Source organism: Panthera pardus, unplaced genomic scaffold (genome assembly GCF_024362965.1).
Source record: "Panthera pardus isolate Hobbes unplaced genomic scaffold, ASM2436296v1 HiC_scaffold_2, whole genome shotgun sequence".
NCBI lineage: Eukaryota > Metazoa > Chordata > Mammalia > Carnivora > Felidae > Panthera > Panthera pardus.
In genome coordinates, this window is record NW_026526765.1 from 64,475,135 (window position 1) to 64,497,998 (window position 22,864).

The following is a 22,864-nucleotide window of genomic DNA, read 5'->3' on the forward strand; positions in this document are numbered from 1 at the left end:
TTTCAAACCTGTGAAACGAAAAGTAGAGTAATCCCTCACGTGAGGAGAGTTTCTTTTTAAAAAATGTTTTATGACAGAAAAAAAAAAAACACCCCGAGAGTATATAGTCGAAATCAAAAACATTTCCTGTTTAAATATTCAAAGGCAACATGTGACATACGTAACAGGAGAAATTTCCATTAAAAAGAAAAACAAAAGTAAGGCTATCCTCAAAAATGCTCATGTTTTCTTACTTGTAGGTCTGAAGGAGCCTAGTTTTTAAAATACATTTAACAAACACGACACAGCCCATTCAGGGTTGATTTGAGTTCACAAAATAATTTTATTATATGTAAGAAAGCATACAGGCAATAAAAGGAAGAAACATTCACAATGCATAAATAACACGGACCTGATGCAGGAGATACTTTTCAGTCAATTTATTTCTTGTGACCCATTTCATCTAAATGTTAAGTAAATTGCTTGTCAACAATACTTTGTAAACATTTCAAAGAAATCCTCTTGAAACGCCCCACGTGAATGAGTATCTGGCAAGAGAGACTCTATACTGATACTTTGTACAGTTGAGATGATGAGATAGGAACTTGATTCTGAAGCACAGAGAAGGAGCTAGCATTTGTCAAGAGATACTGATGGCTTTGGGGCACTTAACACACCCACCCAGAAGGGGTCTCCTGTTTTTTCCACCCAGAGAAGTGTCTAACTCGAGGATGATAATGAGGCACTATTCGTTAGTTAGTACACTATTAACATCTAGACTAGGAAAAAAAAAATCAATTCTAATTTCAGATTAAAGCACTACAAAAAGTCACCCCACTGAGTGGTGCGCTTTGACCTGGTTAGACGGAAATGCAGGATTTGACCTTTGTCCATTGGTGCGACTGTTGTCACGCAAGAGTTAAGGAAACCTACTGTCTTCACTACACATGTTTAACCAGGACAGCAATTTGTTTGGTTCGGAAAAGCTATCTGACATGGAAATGAGAAAAGACACAGAGGGCCAATTATTTTACATAAATACAAAGTGGCACATACTTTTTATTACCACCTAAGCTCATGAGTTTCAAGTCAGGTTCTTCTTAAGCTGGCTTTTATTAAAGATATTTACAGAACTGCAAATCATTCTCCTGCGAAAGTCTCTGTCATTAAAAAACATCTGAACACAGTAGTAGCTATGCCTTTTTAAGTTTTTCAGAATCTTTCCAGAAAAACATCCATGGCATTTGTCAGTTCTCCCCTCTTATTTATTTATGCCCATGAACTTTAAGGAATTATCACAACTTCATTTCCTATCAGTCTTTGCTGTGTTGCTGGAAGTGATACACGGGCATTTAGCATCTCAGAGAGTTTGTGTGTTTATTTCACTGGCCAATAAGGTACTACTTAGATGGACGAACAAGGTCTCAGATAACTCATAAGTTTATCCTATGACATATGATAAATATAGATTTATTGTAATAAATTAAAAATACCCACATAATACAATAAATAAATAAAACCAGTATCAACAAAGCATCTCTCAAGTCTGGAGAAAAAAAAAATCCCATTCCTACTGTAAGGCTTAATTATGTTTCAGAAATAATTTATGAAGGCATGCACCTACCTTTACAATCGGAAAACTTTGCTTGGACATCTGTTAGCACCTGTTTGTACACAGCAAACTCAACCCTTCTCATTTCCTTCCGTCCTGGAAAGGATTAATTTTCTAAATCGATGCCGTTCACTGTTGATTCTTTGCCCTATATTTTAAGTCCTAAGATAAGAATCAGTTTCTGAAAATAACTTTGGAGCCAAAGACATGTCCCTGTGAACGTTCACTTCACATATGTCCCTCTTTGATTCGCTACGAACAACACAGAAAACACACTGGAATGTATTTTAAAACGTGGTTAGTTGTGTGTTGAGGGAAAGCAGCAGAGGGGGGCTTGCCTGACGTCTCAGGGCCTCACCGCACCTTAGTTTCCTAAGAACAAGCCACCGAAAGTCTCCTCCGGCTTTTGGGGTGAGCCTGTCTGGCAGGATTCATCTCAGAGCTCAGGTCGGATGCTGTCCATTTTGTGTGATGGGCTGAATCTTCTCTAGAGAGACATCAGTGTCATAGTCCAATATGACAGACAGGGCCGGGGACAGCTTCTCCAAGGGTCTGGCCATTCCACACGCCTCCTCCTTCTTCAGGTCCTGGGAGGAGCCCACCGCATGTGGGATCAGATAAACCAGATTGCAGTCCTTGGAAATGGAGCCTCGAGGCTCGTGATGGCTGGAAAACACCACAGCCCCATTGTTATTGATGCTAACCGTCTCTATGGCATTATTCGTGGTAGGGCAAAGTCTGTAGCATCCTAAGAGAGTTGAAAATGCCTTGCGAAAATCAGCATTAAAGGCATAAATGATGGGGTTCAAGGAGGAATTAGCCCACCCAAACCACACAAACACGTCGAAGGTGATGGAATCGATGCAGAAGGGCTTGGTCTCCCCAGACCCACAGAAGGGCACCATGCAGTTCAAGATGAAGAAAGGCAGCCAGCAGCACACAAACACCCCCATGATCACCGACAGGGTCTTCAGAACTTTAGTCTCTCTTTTGAAGGACATCTTAAAGGAGCTTTCTGGTTGAGAACACTCCGCGGGGTTTCCATTACCTGTAGTGGTCTGGCAATTCTTGGCATGGACGGCTGCCCTCTCCAGGGCTGAGATGCGCCGTATTTGTTTCTGGGCGATCCTATAGATCCTGGTGTAGGTGACAATCATGATGGCCACGGGGATATAGAAGCTTATCAGGGAGGACGAAATGGCGTATGTCCTGCTTAAGCTGGAATCACAGTTGTCCATGGTCTCACCTAGGGAAGTGGCATTCCCATCGGAGGGGCTTGTGGGTTTGGCCTTGTGCCAGCTGAGTTGCACTGGGATGAAGGAGATTAGTACCGACAAGGTCCATGCCACGCCGATCAGAATGAAGGCTGCTTTGGGGGTCATCTTCCTCTCATACCGGAAGGGGCTAGAGATGGCCCAATACCTGTCCACGCTGATCACACAGAGGTTGAGGATGGACGCAGTGGAGCACATGATGTCAAAGGCCACCCAGATGTTACAGAAGGACCCAAAGGGCCAGAAGCCAGCGATCTCCGCCACTGCTTTCCAGGGCATGACCAAAACAGCCACCAAGAGATCCGATACGGCCAAGGAGATGACAAAGAAGTTGGTCACCTTGGACCGCAGGTGTCGGAATCTGATGACAGCCGCACAGACCAGCGTGTTCCCCAGGAGCGTGGACAGGATGAGCAGAGACAGGAAGCAGGCTGTAAGGATGCGGAAGGAGAAGTCTCTCTCCACCACCAGCCCAGCCCCGTCCATGGTAGAGGTGTTCAGAGTCCTCATCTTGCTGAGGGGGTGCACGCGGGGGGCTCTGACACCCTCCAGTTCCTAAGCAGGGATGAGAGGTCAGTCAAACCTGCAGTTCTCACCCACTGGGCGGCCCCTCGCACAGCCCCACCGGCTCCCGGGGCCGCAGGACCTCACCAGCATCCCATCAGAGGGCTGCAACTATCGCGGGGCAGGAGCCTACCCTTGGCCACCCACGTCAGCCCCTTGGAAGGTCCTCCCTGCTCTCTAGAACTGTCTTCTGACTCCCTTGCTCCAGGTCACTGTTGCATTCACCAGCTGACCCTTCAGTTCCCAGTGGAAAGCACTGGCTTTTTAGCATATTCTAGGCTATCAATCCAGAGATTCCCAGGCCTCTGCGGATCTAGTCAATCGTGGTCACATTTTGGGGCGGTTGCCTCTCTGGTGGTGACAGAATTCTCCCCTCTCTGAGGTGCAGCTGAAAATACACGCCTCACTCCTCCAAGTCCCTGGCTCCACAGCAGCCCTCCATCCGCCCTAGAAAGCAAAAAGAGGGCAAAGGTCGTTCGCCAAGCCTTGAGCAGATCGCAGCTTTACCCACATCAACCCCAATTCAACGCCGGGCGAGCCACCTACCTTGCCTCGAGGTTGTGTCTCCAAAAAGCCCCCGGAGCTCCGAAAGCGGGCTTCGCTAGGCGCCGCAGCACCACAACGCCCAGGAGGCGCGCCGGAGTCCTGCCCGGCGCGCGCAGCCCGGGTTTGGCTTCTGATGCGCAAAAATCGCGGGGCAGGTTCGGAAAATGATCCCGGGCCAGGTCCCCCAGAGCCGGCGCTGCCCTACCTCTCCAGCGGCCAGAGATTGCTCAAGCCAATGACACCCGGGAAAAGGGCTCCCGGGCGTTCAGCTCCTCCTCGAGAGAGGGCACCTCCAAGACTAGTCACTTGGGCAGCTTCTCTTCCTCGCTGCCTTTCCCCCGGGGCCGAGCGCCCGGGCGCCCCTTGGGTGGCCTCCGGCCCCTCGAGGCAGGGCTCTGCGCCTCTCCACCGCACTGTCCGCTACCTCCCGGGAGCCCGTGGGAACATCAGGCGAAGAGAGCCGAGCTGGCACCGGAGGGCGCACGGGCCAGCCGGGTTCCCGCGGGGCACAGCCCACCTCGCCCCCGCGTCCCCTCCCCTGCCCTGGGGGCGGGCTTCGCTTGACAGGCAGAGTTGCGGGCGACAGCCTGCACGTGGTTCCCTGGGTGATGTCGCGGGCGAAACGGGGTGGGGAACGCCCAGGTGAGCGCTCGCACGCCCTGGGTTACCCGCCAACCCCCGGACCCCCGGACCCCCGAACAGCATGCGGCAGGGCCCGCGAGAGAGATCCCCGTGTTAGAACCTCAAGTAAGCCCGAGTCTCCAAAAAGCGCAGCTCGGCCGGACACCCACCGGGCACGACCCCAAGCCCTTCCCAAAGACCGACGCAGGCAGGGACCCTGCCCACTCTCCCACGCATACCAAACCCTGCAACAGCCCGCGTCCGTCCGACCTGCGTCTCCAAGTGTCCCCCAACCAGGGTGAGGGGTGCCCCGCCGGCGCCTGCACTCACCGTTCCGAGAGGGTTCCGCGCAGCGGCGCGCCTGGCAGGCGCGCGCCGCTGCGCCCCGAGGGCGCTCACTTCAAGCTCCGCCCGGGCGGCGGGCGCGTCGCGGGCTGCGGTCAACGCCGGACTGCAGCCTGCGCCCCGCGCGGGGCGAGCGCCCCAGCCCCAGCGCCACGAGCTCAGCGGGCCCGGGGCGCCCTCTGCCGGCGGCGGCGGCGGCGGCGACGGCGGCAACCCAAGGCCCGGCTGCGCCCTCGCAGGTACAGACCTCACCCGCCCCGGCTCCCTCCCTGATTCGCGCGGGACCCGCACTTCCTCGACCAGCACTGCCGGAATCTGGAAAAGGGGATGCGCAATATCCCTCACTCAGGGTTCATTGGGCTTGAGACACCCCTAAAAATTCATAAGGGTGAAAAATTCCTTTTGCTGGAGCTGCATTCACTGAATGGATATACTCTCCTGAGCATTCATTAGGTGCCAAGAGCAGGGGCGATAGATAGGGTTAGCAAGATGCAAGCCTTATTCTCAAGGAGACCAGAGAGAACTGGCATTGGCTGAGCAGCCTCTGTGTCCCGGGCGCCCGCCTTCTGTTGTTCACCCCTTAAAACAATCCCTCCTCATAGGCCCGCTCACCTCCCCTTTGCCCAAGTGGAAAATGGGGTTCAGAAAGGTGTTCAAAGTCACAGGGCTAGGGAAGGTGCTGGCTGCCTGACTCCCGCCTGCGTGTTCTTTTCACTTATGCGTCACTGCCGGTATACCGGGGAGCTCCGGGTCGAGTGCCGGAGCCAACAAGCTAAATAAGTAATTACCCACAGGTCTAAAATAGGGCACAGGATGGAGGCAAGAGGGACTAGCGGAGAAGGATCTCCCCAGCTTCTTCCCAGCTGCCCTGGACTATGCCTCACAGGTCAGACTTCGAGCTAATCGTACATAAATGGCGCTATCGTCACGCCTTCCTGTGCAGGGGGTTTGCATGCCAGACTGTCTGGCCTCCAGCCCTTACCCTGCCACTGCTGGCTGTGTGGGCTCTCTTTTTTCCCCAAGCTTGGACTCTTCCTCTTTAAAACGGTGAGGACAGAGCAGGATGGTTCTAAGTATTAAATGAGATGATATTTACAGAGGGCTTGGTCCTGAGCCTAGTTGCTGCTCAGTCCTCCAGGGCAGAAATCCCTGAGGGCTCATTAGAAAACCAATAGCCTTAGCTCCACTGTGAGAACCCAGCACCACATCGGAAGCTACAATTTTCTCTGCAAAAATCCAGAACCTAATAATTCCATTCAAGTAATCAGTACAACCTGCACCTTGGCTTTAAATGAAAGGACTGTGTTCCTGATACAGACCTTGGGGTGTTTCCGCCCCCACCTCTGTGCTCCCACCCTCAGCCTCGCTGTCGCACACAGGGACACCATGAGCCTCGAGCCCAGGTCACAGACAATTTAGCCACATACATGCTCCCAAAACCACATTCTTGTAGAGACTTAAGCCATGCTTAACATAATACTTCCAGATCGTTTTCCTTAAAGCAATCATTCCCCCAAGTCCCTTGTTGACTTCATTTCCTCTTCCTTTCCCTTTTACTACTAAGTCCAAATTACAGGATAGGCTGCTGATGCAAGATGGCCGTGTGAGCTTGAACATTTAACTCTCCCATTCTAACCGCCCCATCCTGAAATGCTTTCAATACATTCTACCTGGAAATACATGAGTAGGAGAAATTCAGCATGAGCCCTGGAACATTGGAAAGAGTGGGGTCTTTTTCCCATGATAAGGGGTAGATGGGATTGGACTAGGGGAGGGAGAGCATCTCTGGCATTTTCCATATGGGAAGACCCCCCCAAAAGAACATACTACCAAGATAGAGGTAACAGGGGTCAGGATAAGGCCAATCTGAGGGGGGAAATTTCTGTCTAGTGATAGCCCTTGAGAAGTGCCTCCGATGCCGAAGCCCTCCGGAGCCTATAGCCCCAGCAAGGCCCATTGCTTTTTAAAATTAAAATAAGGACAACAACCACAAGGAAACACGGGGGGGGGGGGGGGGGGGGGGTGTCTCATCTAAATAAAGCCCGGTGGTGACAGGTTTCAGGTGGCATCACATTTAATGAAATACCAGTTCCATGGTATTTGATATGGAATATTTGATATGAAATTTACCTACCACCCAAAAGCTTGTTCGAAACAAATGACATTCATAACATACTCCTTCCTGCCCTCGCTTCTCCCAAGCTAGGCAGCTGCTCCAGAAAAAGAAAAACAAAAATCTCTCTTTCTTTGCTTGAAAAATCCCTTAAATTCTTTCCAAACTAGCCCACGCTGACCTTTGTCATTTTCTCTCAGTGCATTCACCCAACAGGTCTAGGTGATCAAATCAACCTACAATACTGCTGGGGTGGTTGAGAGGTATTTCTCGTCTACAAGTAAATGTCTGCCATTTTCAGTGTCAGACCATCAAATCTCCTCCTTACCCATAATACACACAAAAAAACTCAGGAACTCAGCTACAGAAGGAAAGAATTCCCAAGGGGGTGATTTTACTTCTTGTCATCAGGAAAACAAGAAGGTTGAACCATTTCTTAGGATTCCAAGACAAAATACCTGAGCTCTCCTTCCAGCAGACTTAGTTCACTGATTTTTGAATACGATTGCCGAGGGAACAGGAAGGAGTAAGATGTAGCTTAAATCTCATGGTTTTTTTTTTTCACTTTGCAGAGGGTGAATTTCAGAGGAACTTACAGTTTGGCTAGAGATTTGGACTTTCTTCCATTTTTTCTCTCTTGAAGCTAAGGTGAAACAAAGGCTTCCGTTTTGTTCTATAAAAATCTCCCCCACAGACATCAAGAACAGGAATATAAATGCAAGCAGGTATTAGCACTAGATCATGCTGAGAATGTAAACCCAAACACAAAAGCACCTTTATTTCCCAAATTGGCATGTCTTTTAAGCTCTGCTGCGATTTACGCACTGCAGGAAGGAGGAAGTGAAAATGATGCTTTTAAACAAGTTTTTATTTAGAGTTTGTAAAAGTAAATCAATACAAAGGGCATGTTATCACGGGGGTGTCTTAAGCTCATAAAAGAATAAATGAAACAACTGAACCGTCAGGTATAACAAATGATAAATTTGGGAGGCTTTAGGATTACTAAAGCTGGTTTTGTACCAAAAAGGATTGTTTATAATGTCAATGAAAAAAGTATAATAAAGCTTGGCTGCCCTTGACTAAGTAACCAGAATGCTTGTTTTCGACCAGAAATATAGCATCTCTGAAACTTCTAATCCCATGTCAAATTTTCTTCTCCTGTAGTTATTACGGAATTCAAAAACCGACATTATTAAAAATTTTTAAATCAACACATATTACTTTGCATAATGGTTGAGATGCAGTTCAGCACGCTATTTTGTGCTGTTGCTGCATTATGTTCATGGTCCCCTTTTTCCTCTTCTTCTTCTGCCTTCTTAAAGCTTAACTGGGGTGCCTGGGTGGCTCAGTCGGTGAAGCATCCGACTTCAGCTCAGGCCATGATCTCACGGTCCATGAGTTCGAGCCCCGCATGCAGCTCTGTGCTGAGAGCTTGGAACCCGCTTCGGATTCTGTCTCCCTCTCTCTCTGCCCCTCCCCTGCTTGCATTCTGTCCTTCTCTCTCTAAAATAAATAAACACTAAAATAATTTTTAAAAAAGAATTATGTTAGAGGGGAACCTGGGTGGTTCAGTCACTTAAGCATCCGACTCTTGGCTTCAGCTAGGGTCATGATGTCACAATTTGTGAGTTCGAGTCCCACATTGGGCTCTGTGCTGACAGCTCTGAGCCTGGAGCCTGCTTCGGATTCTGGGTCTCCCTCTCTCTCTGACCCTCCCCCATTCATGCTCTGTTTCTCTCTGTCTCAAAAATAAAGAAACATTAAAAAAAATTTTTTTTTAAAGCTTAACTGAATAGTTTTTAAGATTCTATTTTACCTCCTGCATTGCCTTATGCTCTACCATTTTTTGTTATTTTCACCGTTGCTTTAGAGTTGACATCATATATATGGTAAGAGTTTTATGATGCAATTTACATGATATATATTATGTATCTATATAAGGCACTGGTGTATATGAATATATACGATACGTATTTTGTATCATACCACAGAGGGTACATATCTATATCTTACATCATGTATCCTGTCTAAAGCCTGTCTTCAAGTGATACGATGTCATTTCATGTACAGTTAAGACTCCTAAGGTAATATTCTTCCATGTCTCCCCGGCAGTCTTTACGCCATTGGCATACATTTAAAATTTTTTTTTAACGTTTATTCTTTTTTGAGAGACAGAGACAGAGCATGAGCGGGGAAGGGGCAGAGAGAGAGGGAGACACAGAATCCGAAACAGCCTCCAGGCTCTGAGCTGTCAGCACAGAGCCCGACGTGGGGCTCGAACTCACGGACTATGAGATCATGACCCGAGCTGAAGTGGGATGCTCAACCGACTGAGCCACCCAGGTGCCCCAATTAGCATACATTTTACTTCTACACATGATATAAACCCCGCAATACACCATCATTTTTCTTTAACCAGCCAATTATGTCATTAAGGGATTTAAATAGTAGGGAGAAAATACCTGTATATCATTTCTGATGTTCTTCATATTCTTTTGCGTAGACTCCTCCTTTCCTCTGGTATCATCTTTCCCACTTGCAGGATGACATCCTTTGTTTTTGAGAGATGTTTTTGTTCCGGTTATAGTTCTTGTGTCATTTGGAAATTGGGGGGCTATTAGTTCTTCAAATATTTTTTTTCTGTCTTCCCCCCTCCCTTTTTTTTTCTCTTTTTCGTGTTCTTCAATTACGTATATATGAGGTTGACGTACAACTCACTGATGCTATTCTCTTTTATTTACTCATTTCCCTTAGTGTTTCATTTTGGATAGTTTCTATTGCCGTATCTTTAAGTTCGCTATATTTTTTTTCCTTTGACGTCTAAACTGTTGTTAATCTCATCTAGAGTATTTTTCATTCACATTTTGTAGTTTTCATTTCTATTAGTTCCTTTTGTGTCTTTTTTACATTTTGCATGCCCCCACTTAACTTTCTGACTCTATGAAATACAGCTCTAATTATTTTCACGTCCCTGTTTGCTAATTCCAACCTGTATGTCAGTTCAATCGATTGCTTTCTCCCCTCATTATGGGTTGTAATTTTCTGATTCTTTTCACGCTTGGCAATTTTTGATTGGATGCTACATATTGTGAATTTTATCTGGTCTGGGTGCTAGCTAGGTCTTTTAACACTCCTACAAATATCCTTGAGCTTTGCTCCAGAACCCATTTATACTTAAGAACAGTTTGATCCTTTCAGGTATCGCTTTTAAGGCTCTTTGATAGAACCAGAGCAGAATTTAGTCCAGGGCTAATTCTTTGACATGACTGAGGCCAGATTCTTTTGTGAACTCTACCAAACACCTTGGGAATTTTGAGATTTTCCAGTCTGGTTGGTGGGAACGAGTACTGTTCCTGGCCCTGTATGAGTTCCAGATACTGTCCCTTATAATCATCACACTCCCATTTCCTCATATCATGCACTGATGGGTGCTCTGCCGAACGCTCAAAAGGACTCTGAAGGAATCTGGAGTTCTCTCTCTCTCTCTGTCTCTTTCTCTGCATGTCTCTCCTCTCCAGTACTCTGTTCTACGACCTCTAGATCCTCTAGATGCCTTGGTGCTCCTGGACTTGCAATTCTGTCTCTCCAACTCAAGGAGTCCACCAGACTCCACCTGTGTCCCCCCACCCCCACCCCACACCATGGCCCGGAAATCCCGAGTCAGTAGCAAGGGTGGTTGTCGGGCGGGCCTTATTTGTTTCCGGTCTCTCTGGGGTCCCTGTCCTTTGTCGCCTGCTGTCTGCTGTCTTGAAAACCATTGTTTTGTTTTGTAGATTCTGCCCATTTTATCGGCTGCTTCAGTTGGCGGGATCGATCCAGGCCCGGTTATGCCATCTTGTTTGGAAATAGAAGTGTTGACATTTTATTTTATTTATTTATTTATTTATTTATTTATTTATTTATTTTATTTTTAGCAAAAGTGCCTTTGTTTTTATTTTTTTTAATATATGAAATTTATTGTCCCATTGGTTTCCATACAACACCCAGTGCTCATCCCAAAAGAATAGAAGTGTTGACATTTTAGATTTCAAATCTAAAAAAGCAAAGAAATCGGCAAGGGAAACTGGGATTGGCAGTGGAGACTTGTTAAACAATACTGATTTTTTTTTCCTGTGTTTTTTTGCACCCTAAGACTGCTACTGGCCCACTGCTCTGGGCTGCCACAAGCACTAAATCTAGCCCTGGCTCACTTGTTACTGTAGCTACAGAATTTTCCCTTCCCCTTGCCTAAATCCCTCAGTCTTGAGGGAGACAAGGAATCAGTTTGGCCAAGCATGGTCTTCTGGGGCTGTGGACAGAGTCAACTCTCTGAGAAAAGACGGAATGTTTACAAATGCCGTCACACATTCCATAAATGTTTATTGAGTGTCTATTATTGGCTAAGCACTTTTCTAGGTGCTGGGAATACAGAAGCAAACAAAACAAACATTCTTATCCTCACAGAGTTTATACTTCTGTGATAAATGATAGATACATTTCACACAACACAATATAGCCTTGCTAGGAGTCTCAGTTTCGTTGAAAAAAAAATTAATGCTCTTGCTGGCAAAATCATAAACTGAGTTAAGATGAAAGACAGCCTAATTTGAGAAAATTGTTTATACTGTGTAAATATAGAATCTATTTAAGTCACCTTAAAGATACTTCTTTAGGCCATTTACAGAAAACACGAAGCCCAGGGGAGACGCTTTGCAGAGAAAATGCCTCAGCAGGCTCTTAAGGCAGTAAATCGATGCTCTGTGGAGAACAAAAGCTGATGATTTGTCTGTTGGGTCCATGAAACAATGTATGATTGGAAAGGCCCAGAGAATCCTTCAGAACAAACTTCGTAAGCTGAGGCCCGTCTCCCAGCCTACCTCTGCCATTGGTTACATTACGTCCCCTCCTCAGGACATAATCACCAGTCAGTCTTACCCCCCAGCTTCAGGTGTCCCAACTCTGCAAGAAAACAGCATGGACTGCAGAAGAAGGGACAAGGAGTCAGACAGGCCTGGCCCTGAATCTTGGCTCCATTCGTATCTAGCTGTGGGAACTTAGTCTAAGAGCCTTCACCTTTCTGACCTCCTTTGCTCACCCCGCCCCGAAAATGCAAACACTACTATTTGCCGTACAAGGTTGTTGAGATTAAATGGGATCCCGGCCAAGAAATGCCAGGTAGGTAGGCAGGCGGAGATCAGGAAATGTCACCTCACTTTCCATTCTGTCTTAGTACATGCTGTTGGTCAAATGTCATTTGTTGGGTTTTGGCAGCTCAGCAACCGGTCCCCCTTCTTCTGGTAGAAGCATCGAGATTTGTAGCAGGGAGTTTCCTGTTCTCTATTGATCACGTTCTCCTGGTGCAATAAGGTCGGTTGACCCTCTGTAGCAGAAAGGGTGGGCAATGACCCGAGGATGCTTCCTCCCTGAGACTTGACTCGCAAGCAGGAGGACAGAGAGGCTGCAAGCATTTGGCAGTCACCCATCTCATCGGGATCACCCTGACCGTCTGCTGTGAGACTTTGTGTGACTCTTGCCCCCGGAGAACGCTTTGTTCCCCATCCACTCCCAGGCTTGTCCTGCCACCTTGCCCTCTGTCCAGTGCTAACTTTCCAGGGAATCTGTTTTCATTGAGGTCAGCCACAGTGCATTTCTGTTACTTACAACAGGGAGCTCTATCTGATGAGAGAAACAAAAGAGCAAAAAACCAACAAAACTCGCATCTTGTGTTTTATTTGGATTCAAATCAACGAGAAACACCAGTGTTACTTGCCTGGCCCACAAGGAGAAATAGTAGATACAGGAAGTGCCTGAATCTTCCTAATTAACAGAAGAGCCTGTATATTCTCTATAGTGGTAGGTCCTCCCACTGACTTATTTCATTTAACGCCGCCATTCCCTCCAACAATCACATTCAGTAGATTCCGTGAACAACGGAGCGTACCCACCTGCTTCCAGTGATCCTTTGACTTGCCCCAGCCACCTCCACCTGGAACCCTTGGAGCCAACGTTCACTAAATCCCCACTTTTGGACACTGGGATTTTTAACTGATTGACTGCTTCTCCAAAGAGTAGAAGCTCCCACCCCAGCTTTTGGAGGCTGGATTGGGCCCAAGGGAGACTTCCCAGAGAAGACAACACTCAATCTCATGGCAAAATAAAGGCAGCAATCATCTAGGTGAAGAAGGAGGGAAAGGTATGTTTGGCCGAGGGAACGATATGTGCAAAGACTTGGAGAAAGTGATGGTCGGGGAGAGAAGAGAAGAAATGAAAGATGAAGTCGGACGATCGGAAGACATGTAAAAAGCTCCCACCCCTTCTTTGGAAACCCAAAAGCATTTTTAAGGCCAATATGTTTTTATTCAGAGGCTTATGGGGAGGGGGAGTCTCAAGCATATCCAATAGGTCTTGCGTTCGTGACGCAGAAGCCCCCATATGTCTCAGCGGCTCCGGTTTGGAAGAGATAAGGAACTTTGAGAAGGGCTGGGAGAATGGCCAATAACCTTGCAGCCAGAATCCTGGGGGCCTCGGGAACGGGTTTCCTTTCCGTACTGCCCATACGTTGTGTAGCCCCAGTGTTTGGCTGCCCACCTCTCGGAAACTCTTGTGTTGCACACTGTCTACTCAACATCTCCACCAGGTCATACAGCTGTGTCCTTTGTTAAATTCGTCATCTTCCTTCAAGATTTGCTGCTCTTCTCATGATTCCTTTCTTGGTCAAAGACACCTCTGCCCTCCCAGGTACCACAACAGAAACCTATGCGTTACCTGTTGTCTTTTCTCATCTCGTATATGACTTTGGATGTTCAAAGTCATACACCTCTGCCCGTTCTTCTGGGATTCACGGAGACATCTGCCCCCTTTTCTCTACTTCTGCAAATACTCGTCTAATTCAGGTCTCACCATTTCTCACTTGGTTACCACAGCCAGCCTCCCAATCATATGCCTAGGACACCAGTTTTTAAGTCATGGGTTATATATAGCTTTAATCGTCAGAGCCACCTTGTGAACTGGGATTGGCAGGGATGAGCAGAATCTTTCATTGTTCCCTCCATGTTGTTACCTGAGGCTACCAGATATCACAGCAAATATTATTCACCCTTTGCCCCTTAAAAAATCTATTACTTCCTAATGTATTATTTTATTTTTTTTTAATGTTTATTTTATTTCTGAGAGAGAGAGTGAGACAAAGCGTGAGTGGGGGAGGGCCAGAGAGAGGGAGACACAGAATCGGAAGCAGGCTCCAGGCTCCGAGCCATCAGCCCAGAGCCCGACGCGGGGCTCGAACTCACAGACTGCGAGATCAAGACTGAGCCAAAGTCGGACACCCAACTGACTGAGCCACCCAGGCGCCCCCTAATGCATTATTTTATTAGGTCTTATATTTCTTTAGGCATCACCCTGTTGGATTTAATCCTAGCAAGAGGAATTTTATTTTCAGGCTTGCAGAGGAATCCCTCCTAATTAAAGGTAAAGGAACAAAAAATAGCTGCCCACAGCTCTACTCAGGGGAAGAAATCCTAAACAATACAGCCTTTGGGGAAACACATTTAGATAAGGTTGGAGGAAGGAAATATTTACAAGAATCTAACTCAGTTTTCTGTTTAATGACCATGCAAGGGGCCTCAAGTATCTATAAAAGTCTCTTTGGTGATGCCTGAGCTCAGGGTCTTGCCAGTGTAATATACCTTCATTCACACAACGCCTTTCGTAATCATTGGCCATCATAGAGAACACTGTTCAAATTGGCATCTATCATTCCTGGAAGGTTTTTAAACTGCATTTTTCTTTACCAGATGTCATTTCTTTTTTTTTTTTCTTTTTTTTTTTTTAATTTTTAACGTCTATTCATTTTTGAGAGACAGAGAGAGACAGAGCATGAACAGGGAAGGGGCAGAGAAAGGAAGACACAGAATCTGAAGCAGGCTCCAGGCTCTGAGCTGTCGGCACAGAGCCCGATGTGGGGCTCGAACTCTTGAACTGCAAGATCACGACCTGAGCTGAAGTCTGACGCTCCACCGACTGAGCCACCCAGGCGCCCCAGATGTCATTGCTTTTTTAAAGCCAGAGTTAGCAGGGTAACTAGAGAATATGAGACACAGTGGCAAAGCCATAGATCACGAAGATCCACTTGGGTCAAATTATTGCAAAGCACAGCCAATGCCAAATCAATGATGTTTCTGAGTCAAAGCAGTATAAAAAGGTTCTTTTGTATTTGCTGCAGTATAGTAACAGTGGGTCATGTTCATGCTCAGGTGGGCTAAAATGAAACACACACCAGAAGAATGATAAATTCTTAATACTAAATACTTAATACTAAATTCTTAATACTAAAGCAACAATGTAGGAAGAAACTGATGTCTTTAGCGCCATCTATGGGACAGCCCCGGTGGAAGTTTTACTGTCTTTATTTTAAATAAGAAAAAACCGAAAGCTCAGTAATATTTGTCAATTTGCCTCAGACGACATACTAATAAGAGACAGGTCTGGGCTTCCCACCTAACTCCATCTGATTGAAAAGCGTGGGCTCTTTCTGTGTTTTTTCATATTTATGTGTTCTTTCATTCCATAATGATTTATCGAAAACCTTCCATGAACACCCTCACAGTTTTTAAATAAGTGTGGATGTGTTTAAAACTGACAACTATAACTTGCCATGAAAGAAAGAAAAAAGAAGAAATAAGAGGGCACTGGCGGGGTGGGGGGGGGGCTCAGTCGGTTAAGCGTCTGACTCGATTTCGGCTCAAGTCACGATCTCACGGTTCCTGAGTTCAAGCCCTGGGTCAGGCTCTGCACTGATATCGTGGAGCCTGCTTTGGATTCTCGCCCTCCCTCTCTGTCTGCCCCTCGCCTGCTCAGGTTCTTTCTCTCTCTCAAAATAAACAAACTTAAAAAAAAAAAAGGAGGAAATAAGAATATAGGCTGGGAACAACCTTTTTGGTAGATTATATTATCGTTCAAAATAATTCCTACCCTTTCCTGGGAGAAGATTCTACTTCTCCAGCTCACTGACTTCAGGCTTGTCCATAGAACTCATGGTACCCTCCATATAGGAACATTAAGCATCCACACCCTGTTGTGCATGTGTCCATATGACTTTGAGCACTAGAATGTGGCTAGAAGCGACATGCATTTTTGTCAGACAGATTCCTTTAATCCAGCTCATGGTTCATCATCTCTGTTCTCTTTTCCCTAAGTCCAGCAATGTCCCAGGTAGAGGCTGTCCATCAGTCTGTCCCAGAGTGAAGCCATTGTGGATCAAGCTGACCCTTGATGGACATGCTGTGGCTATAAGTCACTGAGATCTGGGGGTGATCTGTTAGTGCAGCATAACACAACCTATCCTAACTCACACACCTTCTTAGCAGAGTGTGGGTCTGTGAAGACTCCTTTGAGGAAGTAACAGAGGACCTGAGACCTGAATGAAGGATTCTGCTAGGTAAAGAGCGGGACAGGAGAGCTTTCCAGAAAGGACAAAATAGCCCGTGCGCATACCTTGAGGTGAGAAAGAACTTGGCACATTTGAGGAAACAATGCCTGAGCATCTGGAGTGGAGAAGAGTGGTGAGAGATGAAGCTAGGGAGACATCTGGGCCTGAGCATAAGGACCTCAAGAGCCAAGTGAGAAGGTTGGATTTTATTCCATGTGTGACAGGAAGCCACTGAAGGATTCCGAGCAGTAGGATGAAGTGAACAGATTCAAGTGTTCACACACACACACACACACACACACACACACACACACACACACCTATATGATACAAAGGATGTATAGAAAAATAAAGTTGAATCCCTACCTCACACTATATACAAAAGAAGATCCTAGATGGATTAAAGACCTACATGTGAAGCATAAAACTACACAACTTAAGAATTAGATAGTGGAGGATATCTGGGGAGACCTTCTAAATCAAGACCTCAAAAGCTCAAAACATAAGGTAACACGTTGATGGATTTAATTACATTGACATTAAACATTTCTGGTCGGAAAACCACACTGTCCACAGAGTTAAGAGAAAGATGACGGACTGGGAGAAGGCACTTGTCGTGTTTGTAACAGACACTGAATATCTGCACAGTAACAAAAGCAGGAAGCTTTTGAAATTGTTTGAAAAAAATAGGCAGAGAATATGCCCAAGCAAGTGTTAATAAATGGATACGAAGATCTTCAAATTCATCAACAGCTAAAGAAATACAAAGTAAAACAACGACACGGTGCTTTGTTCTCACTGGAGGGGCAAAGATCAGAGAGAAGAATGACGTCAGTTCTTGGTGAGAGGTGGAGAACCAGGAGCCCTTTTGCACACTGCCGGCGTGTTTCGATATTGCCACCGTTGGGAAGGGTCCTCTGGCAGTGCTCATCCACATTGAGCATGTCTGTATGCACAGAAACCTTCCCCCTGAGCGCGTTCCCAGAGTCTTTATTAAGCAAGACTATCACTGGACACATGAGAAGATATTCATCACAGATTTGTTTACGGCACCGAGACATGGAGGGCACCCTGGGTATTCGTAATGGGTGCTGGATAAGTAAAATATAGAGAGTGGCTCTCCACCACAGAATTTATCCATAGGTAGAAGGAACAAACGAGGCACAGACAAAACGATGTAAACAGATCCCCCAAACTTGGTGTTGAGTTACAAAGCAAGACACCAAAGGAGGTGTCCAGCAGAGCACGATTTCACCATTTGTATCATTTAAAAACCATGCGGCCAAAACAACATTACACTTTCTACCGGGATACATAGTAACATGTTAGAACTGTTGCCTACCAAGGGAAGGAAAATGAAAAGCAGAGAATGGGGATAAAGTGAATGAATATAAGCGTATATTTAATCCAAACAGAGTGTCTCCAACTCAACCTCTTTGCATTACCCTAAGAGCTCAGGTTTACTGAAGATCAGAGTCAAAAAACTTCCTTTCTGCCCTGTGGCAACTTTCCACTGAGGAAATTAATGCAGAACAGCCTGGTCATTCGGAGAGAAGTGAGGGAGACAGCAAAGAGTGTTGGGAAAAGAGATCAGTTAATCAGCTAACCAGCTAAACTCTCAAAATATTATTCTACTGCAACTGTTTCAGGCTTCTTGGGGAGAGTTTTAAAACCCAGAAAAAATAACCAGAAAAAAAGTGTTCCGTCTTGCCATTTTCCTGCGACTTAGGTTAGTCAGTTTTAAATGAATCCCAGTGAGGGCTGCTATGTGCAGTCGTATAGTCTGTGCACTGCACAAATATGCCTCCCCACTCAAGAGAATGAGGAGGAGCTAGAATCCAGCAGGGGCTCTGCTTATAAGCCAGCTGACCTGGGGTTCCTTCAATCACAGGTAGGAGTGGCTTTTTGCAACTCATTTGCCAAAGAGGGTGACTTTTTATAATTCCTGCAGAGGCACTGTATGTGCCAGCTGGAGCCCTGAGTCTGCCTCATCAATATTCTTCTCAGAAATTCACATATCGACTCAAAGGTATTTTTGCAGCCTCTGCATTCAGTTCAGTCTTAAGGCTATTTCACTTGCCCTCACCTGTCTGGAATGCTCCTCCCCTGACCTCTGAATGGCTCCTTCTCTCCCTTCATTCAGGCTTCTGCTCCAACATCACCTCCAAAGAGAAGCCTTCCTTGAACATCCCCTCTGAATTTCCAACCCCATCCTCACCTTGCTTTGATCTCTTGTTTTTAATGTTTATTTATTTTTGAGAGGAGGGGGGGAGCATGAGTGGGGAGGGGCAGAGAGGGAGAGAGAAGAGAGAGAATCCGGAGCAGGCTCCATGCCATCAGTGCAGAGCCCAACGTGGGGCTCGAACCCGTGAACCATGAGATCGTGACCTGAGCCAAAATCAAAGAGTCGGTCACTTAACCGACTGAGCCACCCAGGCGCCCCTCACCTTGCTTTGTCCTCTTAACCAGCTTTCTTCATTCCACTATTCACCTCCTGAAATCCCATATGTATTGGCTCAGTGCCCATCTCCCCAGTGGGAAAGTAAACTGCACAAAGGGAGGGGCTCAGTCTCAACGGGTGCCTGTCTAGCTCCGGCACAGAACAGGTGCTCAGTAAGTAGATGTCGGACGAATGAATGGATCGGATCTAAAGAGTAAGCAGGATATGGATTCTTCATTGAAGAGTTAAAGAAATGGAACAGCACGTACTTCACCGGAGCAAAAAGAAATGTGAAGTGTTATTTCTTCCTGACTTCTGCCCTATTATGTTAAGATTAATTTGACTAATGAAGCAGTCCCTTAAAACTCATAATGGAGTGAGTCAGCTTTCTCAGAATAATCAACATTATGTTTAGCCTCCAGGACCTATTTAAAGACACAATTGGCTTCCAAGAGATATTTAGTGTTGCTTTATTTTTAAACAAAGAGCCAATTCATGATGTGTTTTTCAGATGCTCTGTATGTGAGACACGCTGGGCTTTCACCCCCAAACAGGAATGCTCTTAGGATGATTGTCTGTGCATTTGAGGAGCAGGAGTCTAAGGCTTGTTCGCCTGCTGACCACAATCCAGCCTTATTAATGGGGGGGTGGGAGGGGGGAACAGCAGGTCAAGTCTTTACAGTTACCACTTTACATCCTGAGGCAGACCCCCTGTGTCTCCAGAATGGAGGGCCGCTTTGAATCAATTGAAGGACGACTTTGTTGGTTCTTTGGTGTTTGGTTCATCCTGTTAAGAGCAACAGCTTCCATCCCTGGCTGCACTTTGAAGCTTTAACATCCAGATTTCAGAGGCGCCTGGGTGGCGCAGTCAGTTAAGCATCTGACTTTGGCCCAGATCTTCAGGTTCCTGAGCTCAAGCCCCACGTTGGGCTCTGTGCTGACAGCTCAGAGCCTGGAGCCCGCTTTGGATTCTGTGTCTCCCTCTCTCTCTGCCCCTCCCCTGCTTGTGCTCTCTCTCTCTCTCTCTCTCTCAAAAATAAACATTAACATTTTTTTTAAAAAAATCTAGATTTCAGGCCCCACCTTTTAAGATCCTTTGTCCGAGGAATAGGGGAAAAAATGAGAATTTTCCAAAGCTCCCAGGTGATTTTAAGCTGGAGCCGGGGTTGAAAGTCATTGTTTTAAAAGGTCCCTCATAGGACTTGGGCAAAACAACGTGAAATCTCATGCTGCCTGTACTCTGCCTGGAGAAATGCCCTTGGTTCCCCACTTGTCCACTTTGCTACTCAGGCCTCTCTGCTTTGTTGACGACTCCTGGTCCCTGACTTCTGGCCCTGACCCCACTCTCTCCTAACCTCTTCAGTAAAGCAACCCCATGAGGATACTCCCTCCAGCTTTGTTTCTTCTTTTTGTAATGTTTTATTTATTTATTTTGAGAGAGAGAGAGAGCCCACAAGAAGGGGAGGGGCAGAGATAGAAAGGGAGACAAAGAATCCCAAGCAGGTTCTGTGCTGTCAGTGCAGAGCCCAATGTGGGACTCGAACCCATGAACCATAAGATCATGACCTGCGCCAAAACCAAGAGTCAGACGCCCAACCGACTGAGCCACTCGGGGACCCCACTCCCTCCAGCTTTGACCTCAACCCGTCTCCCAGGCAGAATTCCCGCATGTCACCTAGCTACACACCCCCCATCGGGGGTGGGGAGAGGGCTAGGCCTGCCCCTTCTCCACCCACCCCTGCTCGTTGAGATCGGCCACCCCAGGCCCACCCCATGCACAGCACTGCCCACATGAGCTGCAGATTTCTCATCCACACCCAACGGGTTGGGCCTCTACACTGTTGCACATACTATTCCCTCTGCAGAGAACAGCCTTTCAAACCCCTTCACTTTCTCTTCCTTGTCGCTTAAGCCCTGGTTCGCCTATCACCTCTGCGGGAGCCCTTCCCTGACGTGTACCCAGAACAGGCCAGTTGTTCCTCCCTCTGGGCTCTAGGTCGGCTGCTTAGACCACCTGGCCCTGCCTGCGTTGTGCTCACTGGCTCATTGGACCCGAAGCGTCTTACCGGCAAGACTGTCTAACTCGTCCTGGTGCCCAGAGCACCTTCCTGTGCCCCGACCCAGCGCAGCATCAGAGAATGTGGCAAGCGGACCAATAAACGAATGGGATGTCAGGGAGAACCAGGAGATTTCGCTTGGTTTACAGGGGAATCTGTGCTTGGGCCACAGGCAGTCATTGGTCATTTTTGTTTTTAGCCTTCTAAAGATTAGCATCCTCGTGGTAAGAAAAATCAGATGGTAGGCTTAGTACCATAAGGCTCTGTGTGCAAGGAGCAAATTAGTGAACAGAGGCCTTAATCCAGCCCACAGATGTCTGCTGATTGTCTTACCTTGTATTTAAAATAACAACTTAGTTGTCATCCAGATGGCTGACAGACACATGAAAAGATGCTCAACATCACTCGTCATCAGGGAAATACAAATCGACACCACAATGAAATACCACCTCACACCTGTCAGAATGGCTAAAATGAACAACCCAGGCAACAGCAGATGTTGGTGAGGATGCAGAGAAAGGGGAACGCTTTTGCACTTTCGGTGGGAACACAAAATGGCACAGCCACTCCAGAAAATAGCATGGAGGTTCCTTAAAAAAAATTTAAAATAGAACTACCCTATGACCTGGCAATTGAACTACTAGGCATTTATCCAAGTTACAAAAATGTGATTCAAAGAGGCACATTCACCCCAATGTTTATGGCAGTGCTTATCAACAAGAGCCAAATTATGGAAAGAGCCCAAATGCTCCTCAGCTGATGAATGGATAAAGAAGATGTGGTGTGCATATAAAATGGAATACTACTCGGTGATGAAAAAGAATGAAACCTTGCCATTTGCAACAACACGGATGGAACTAGAGTGTATTATGCTAAGGGAAATAAATTAGACAGAAAAAGATAAGTACCATATGATTCCACTCGTATGTGGAGTTTAAGCAACAAAACAGGTGAACATAGGGGAAGGGAAGGAAAAATAAGATAAAAACAAAGAGGGAGACAAACCATAAGAGACTCTTAAATACAGAGAACAAACGGAGGGTTGCGGGAGGCGAGGCGGGGGGGAAGGGCCAAAGGGCTAAAGGCTTAATGACAGGCATTAAGGAGGGCACCTGTGATGAGCAGTGGGTGTTACATGTAAGTGATGAACCACTGAATTCTACTCCTGAAGTCATTATTACATTCTATGTTAACTTGGATTTAAACAAAATTGTTAAAAAATTAAAAATAAATAAAATAAGAACTTAGTTGTCAACATTCAACAATTAGGAAATTCTACAGCTTTTACAGATTTTTGGCTTCTCAGACAGGGAGCCCCCCCAAAGCCCATATTTCCATGGCAATAATTTGCCGGATTGGGCAGACTCTGCCACGTTCCCTGGGCTCAGCTCCATAGTCGCTGCTGCCTTCACGACCCAGCTGACCCTCGAGGGCCTTTGAGCTCCAGCCGCCGGTCTCAGCCTCATGCGTGGTGACTGGCCCGCACTCCGCCGTGTGCTGTAGTGTTAAGAGCACCTGACCTAGTATCACGGCAGCTGCGTGGCCTTAGGTATGTCACTTCACAACTCCGAGCTCCTTGTCTGCCTTCCAGCAGCTCACAGACAAGAAGAGGAAACAGACCGCGATTACAGAAATATATGGGATGAAATAAGTGATTTCACAATATTAAAACCAAAGCATGATAAATGCCAGAGATTAACACTAAAGCACCCAATGGCAAGTACAATAAAGTGCCTGGCAGATGATGGGCAGCTTCCTGGAGGAGGTGTCTTTCGAGCTGGGCTTTGAAGGACGTGTAACAGTTTGTCCATGTATCAAGACTCTCTGGGAGACAGTTATTCCGGCCGAAGTGTATGCAAAGGCAGCAGGAGGAGAACAGCTTGGGGCATTCTGGAAACAGTGAGCTG

General features: G+C 46.5%; 1 protein-coding gene across 3 annotated transcripts; it reads right to left on the reverse strand.

Moving 5' to 3' along the window:
• Window positions 1-291: 291 nt before the first annotated feature.
• DRD1 (dopamine receptor D1) lies at window positions 292-5,073 on the reverse strand. 3 transcript variants are annotated; one of them, XM_019450353.2, is made up of 2 exons: window positions 4,927-5,073; window positions 292-3,876 (listed from the first exon to the last, which is right to left on the reverse strand). In XM_019450353.2, exon 2 carries the CDS (start codon window positions 3,373-3,375, stop codon window positions 2,035-2,037), a length of 1,341 nt encoding a protein of 446 aa, XP_019305898.1. In that variant the 5' UTR covers window positions 3,376-3,876; window positions 4,927-5,073; the 3' UTR covers window positions 292-2,034. The 3 variants fall into 3 exon arrangements, with proteins under 3 accessions (XP_019305898.1, XP_019305901.1, XP_019305900.1); XM_019450356.2 differs by having other exon boundaries at window positions 4,836-4,943; XM_019450355.2 differs by lacking the exon at window positions 4,927-5,073 and adding an exon at window positions 3,976-4,738.
• Between the last annotated feature and the right edge of the window lie 17,791 nt (window positions 5,074-22,864).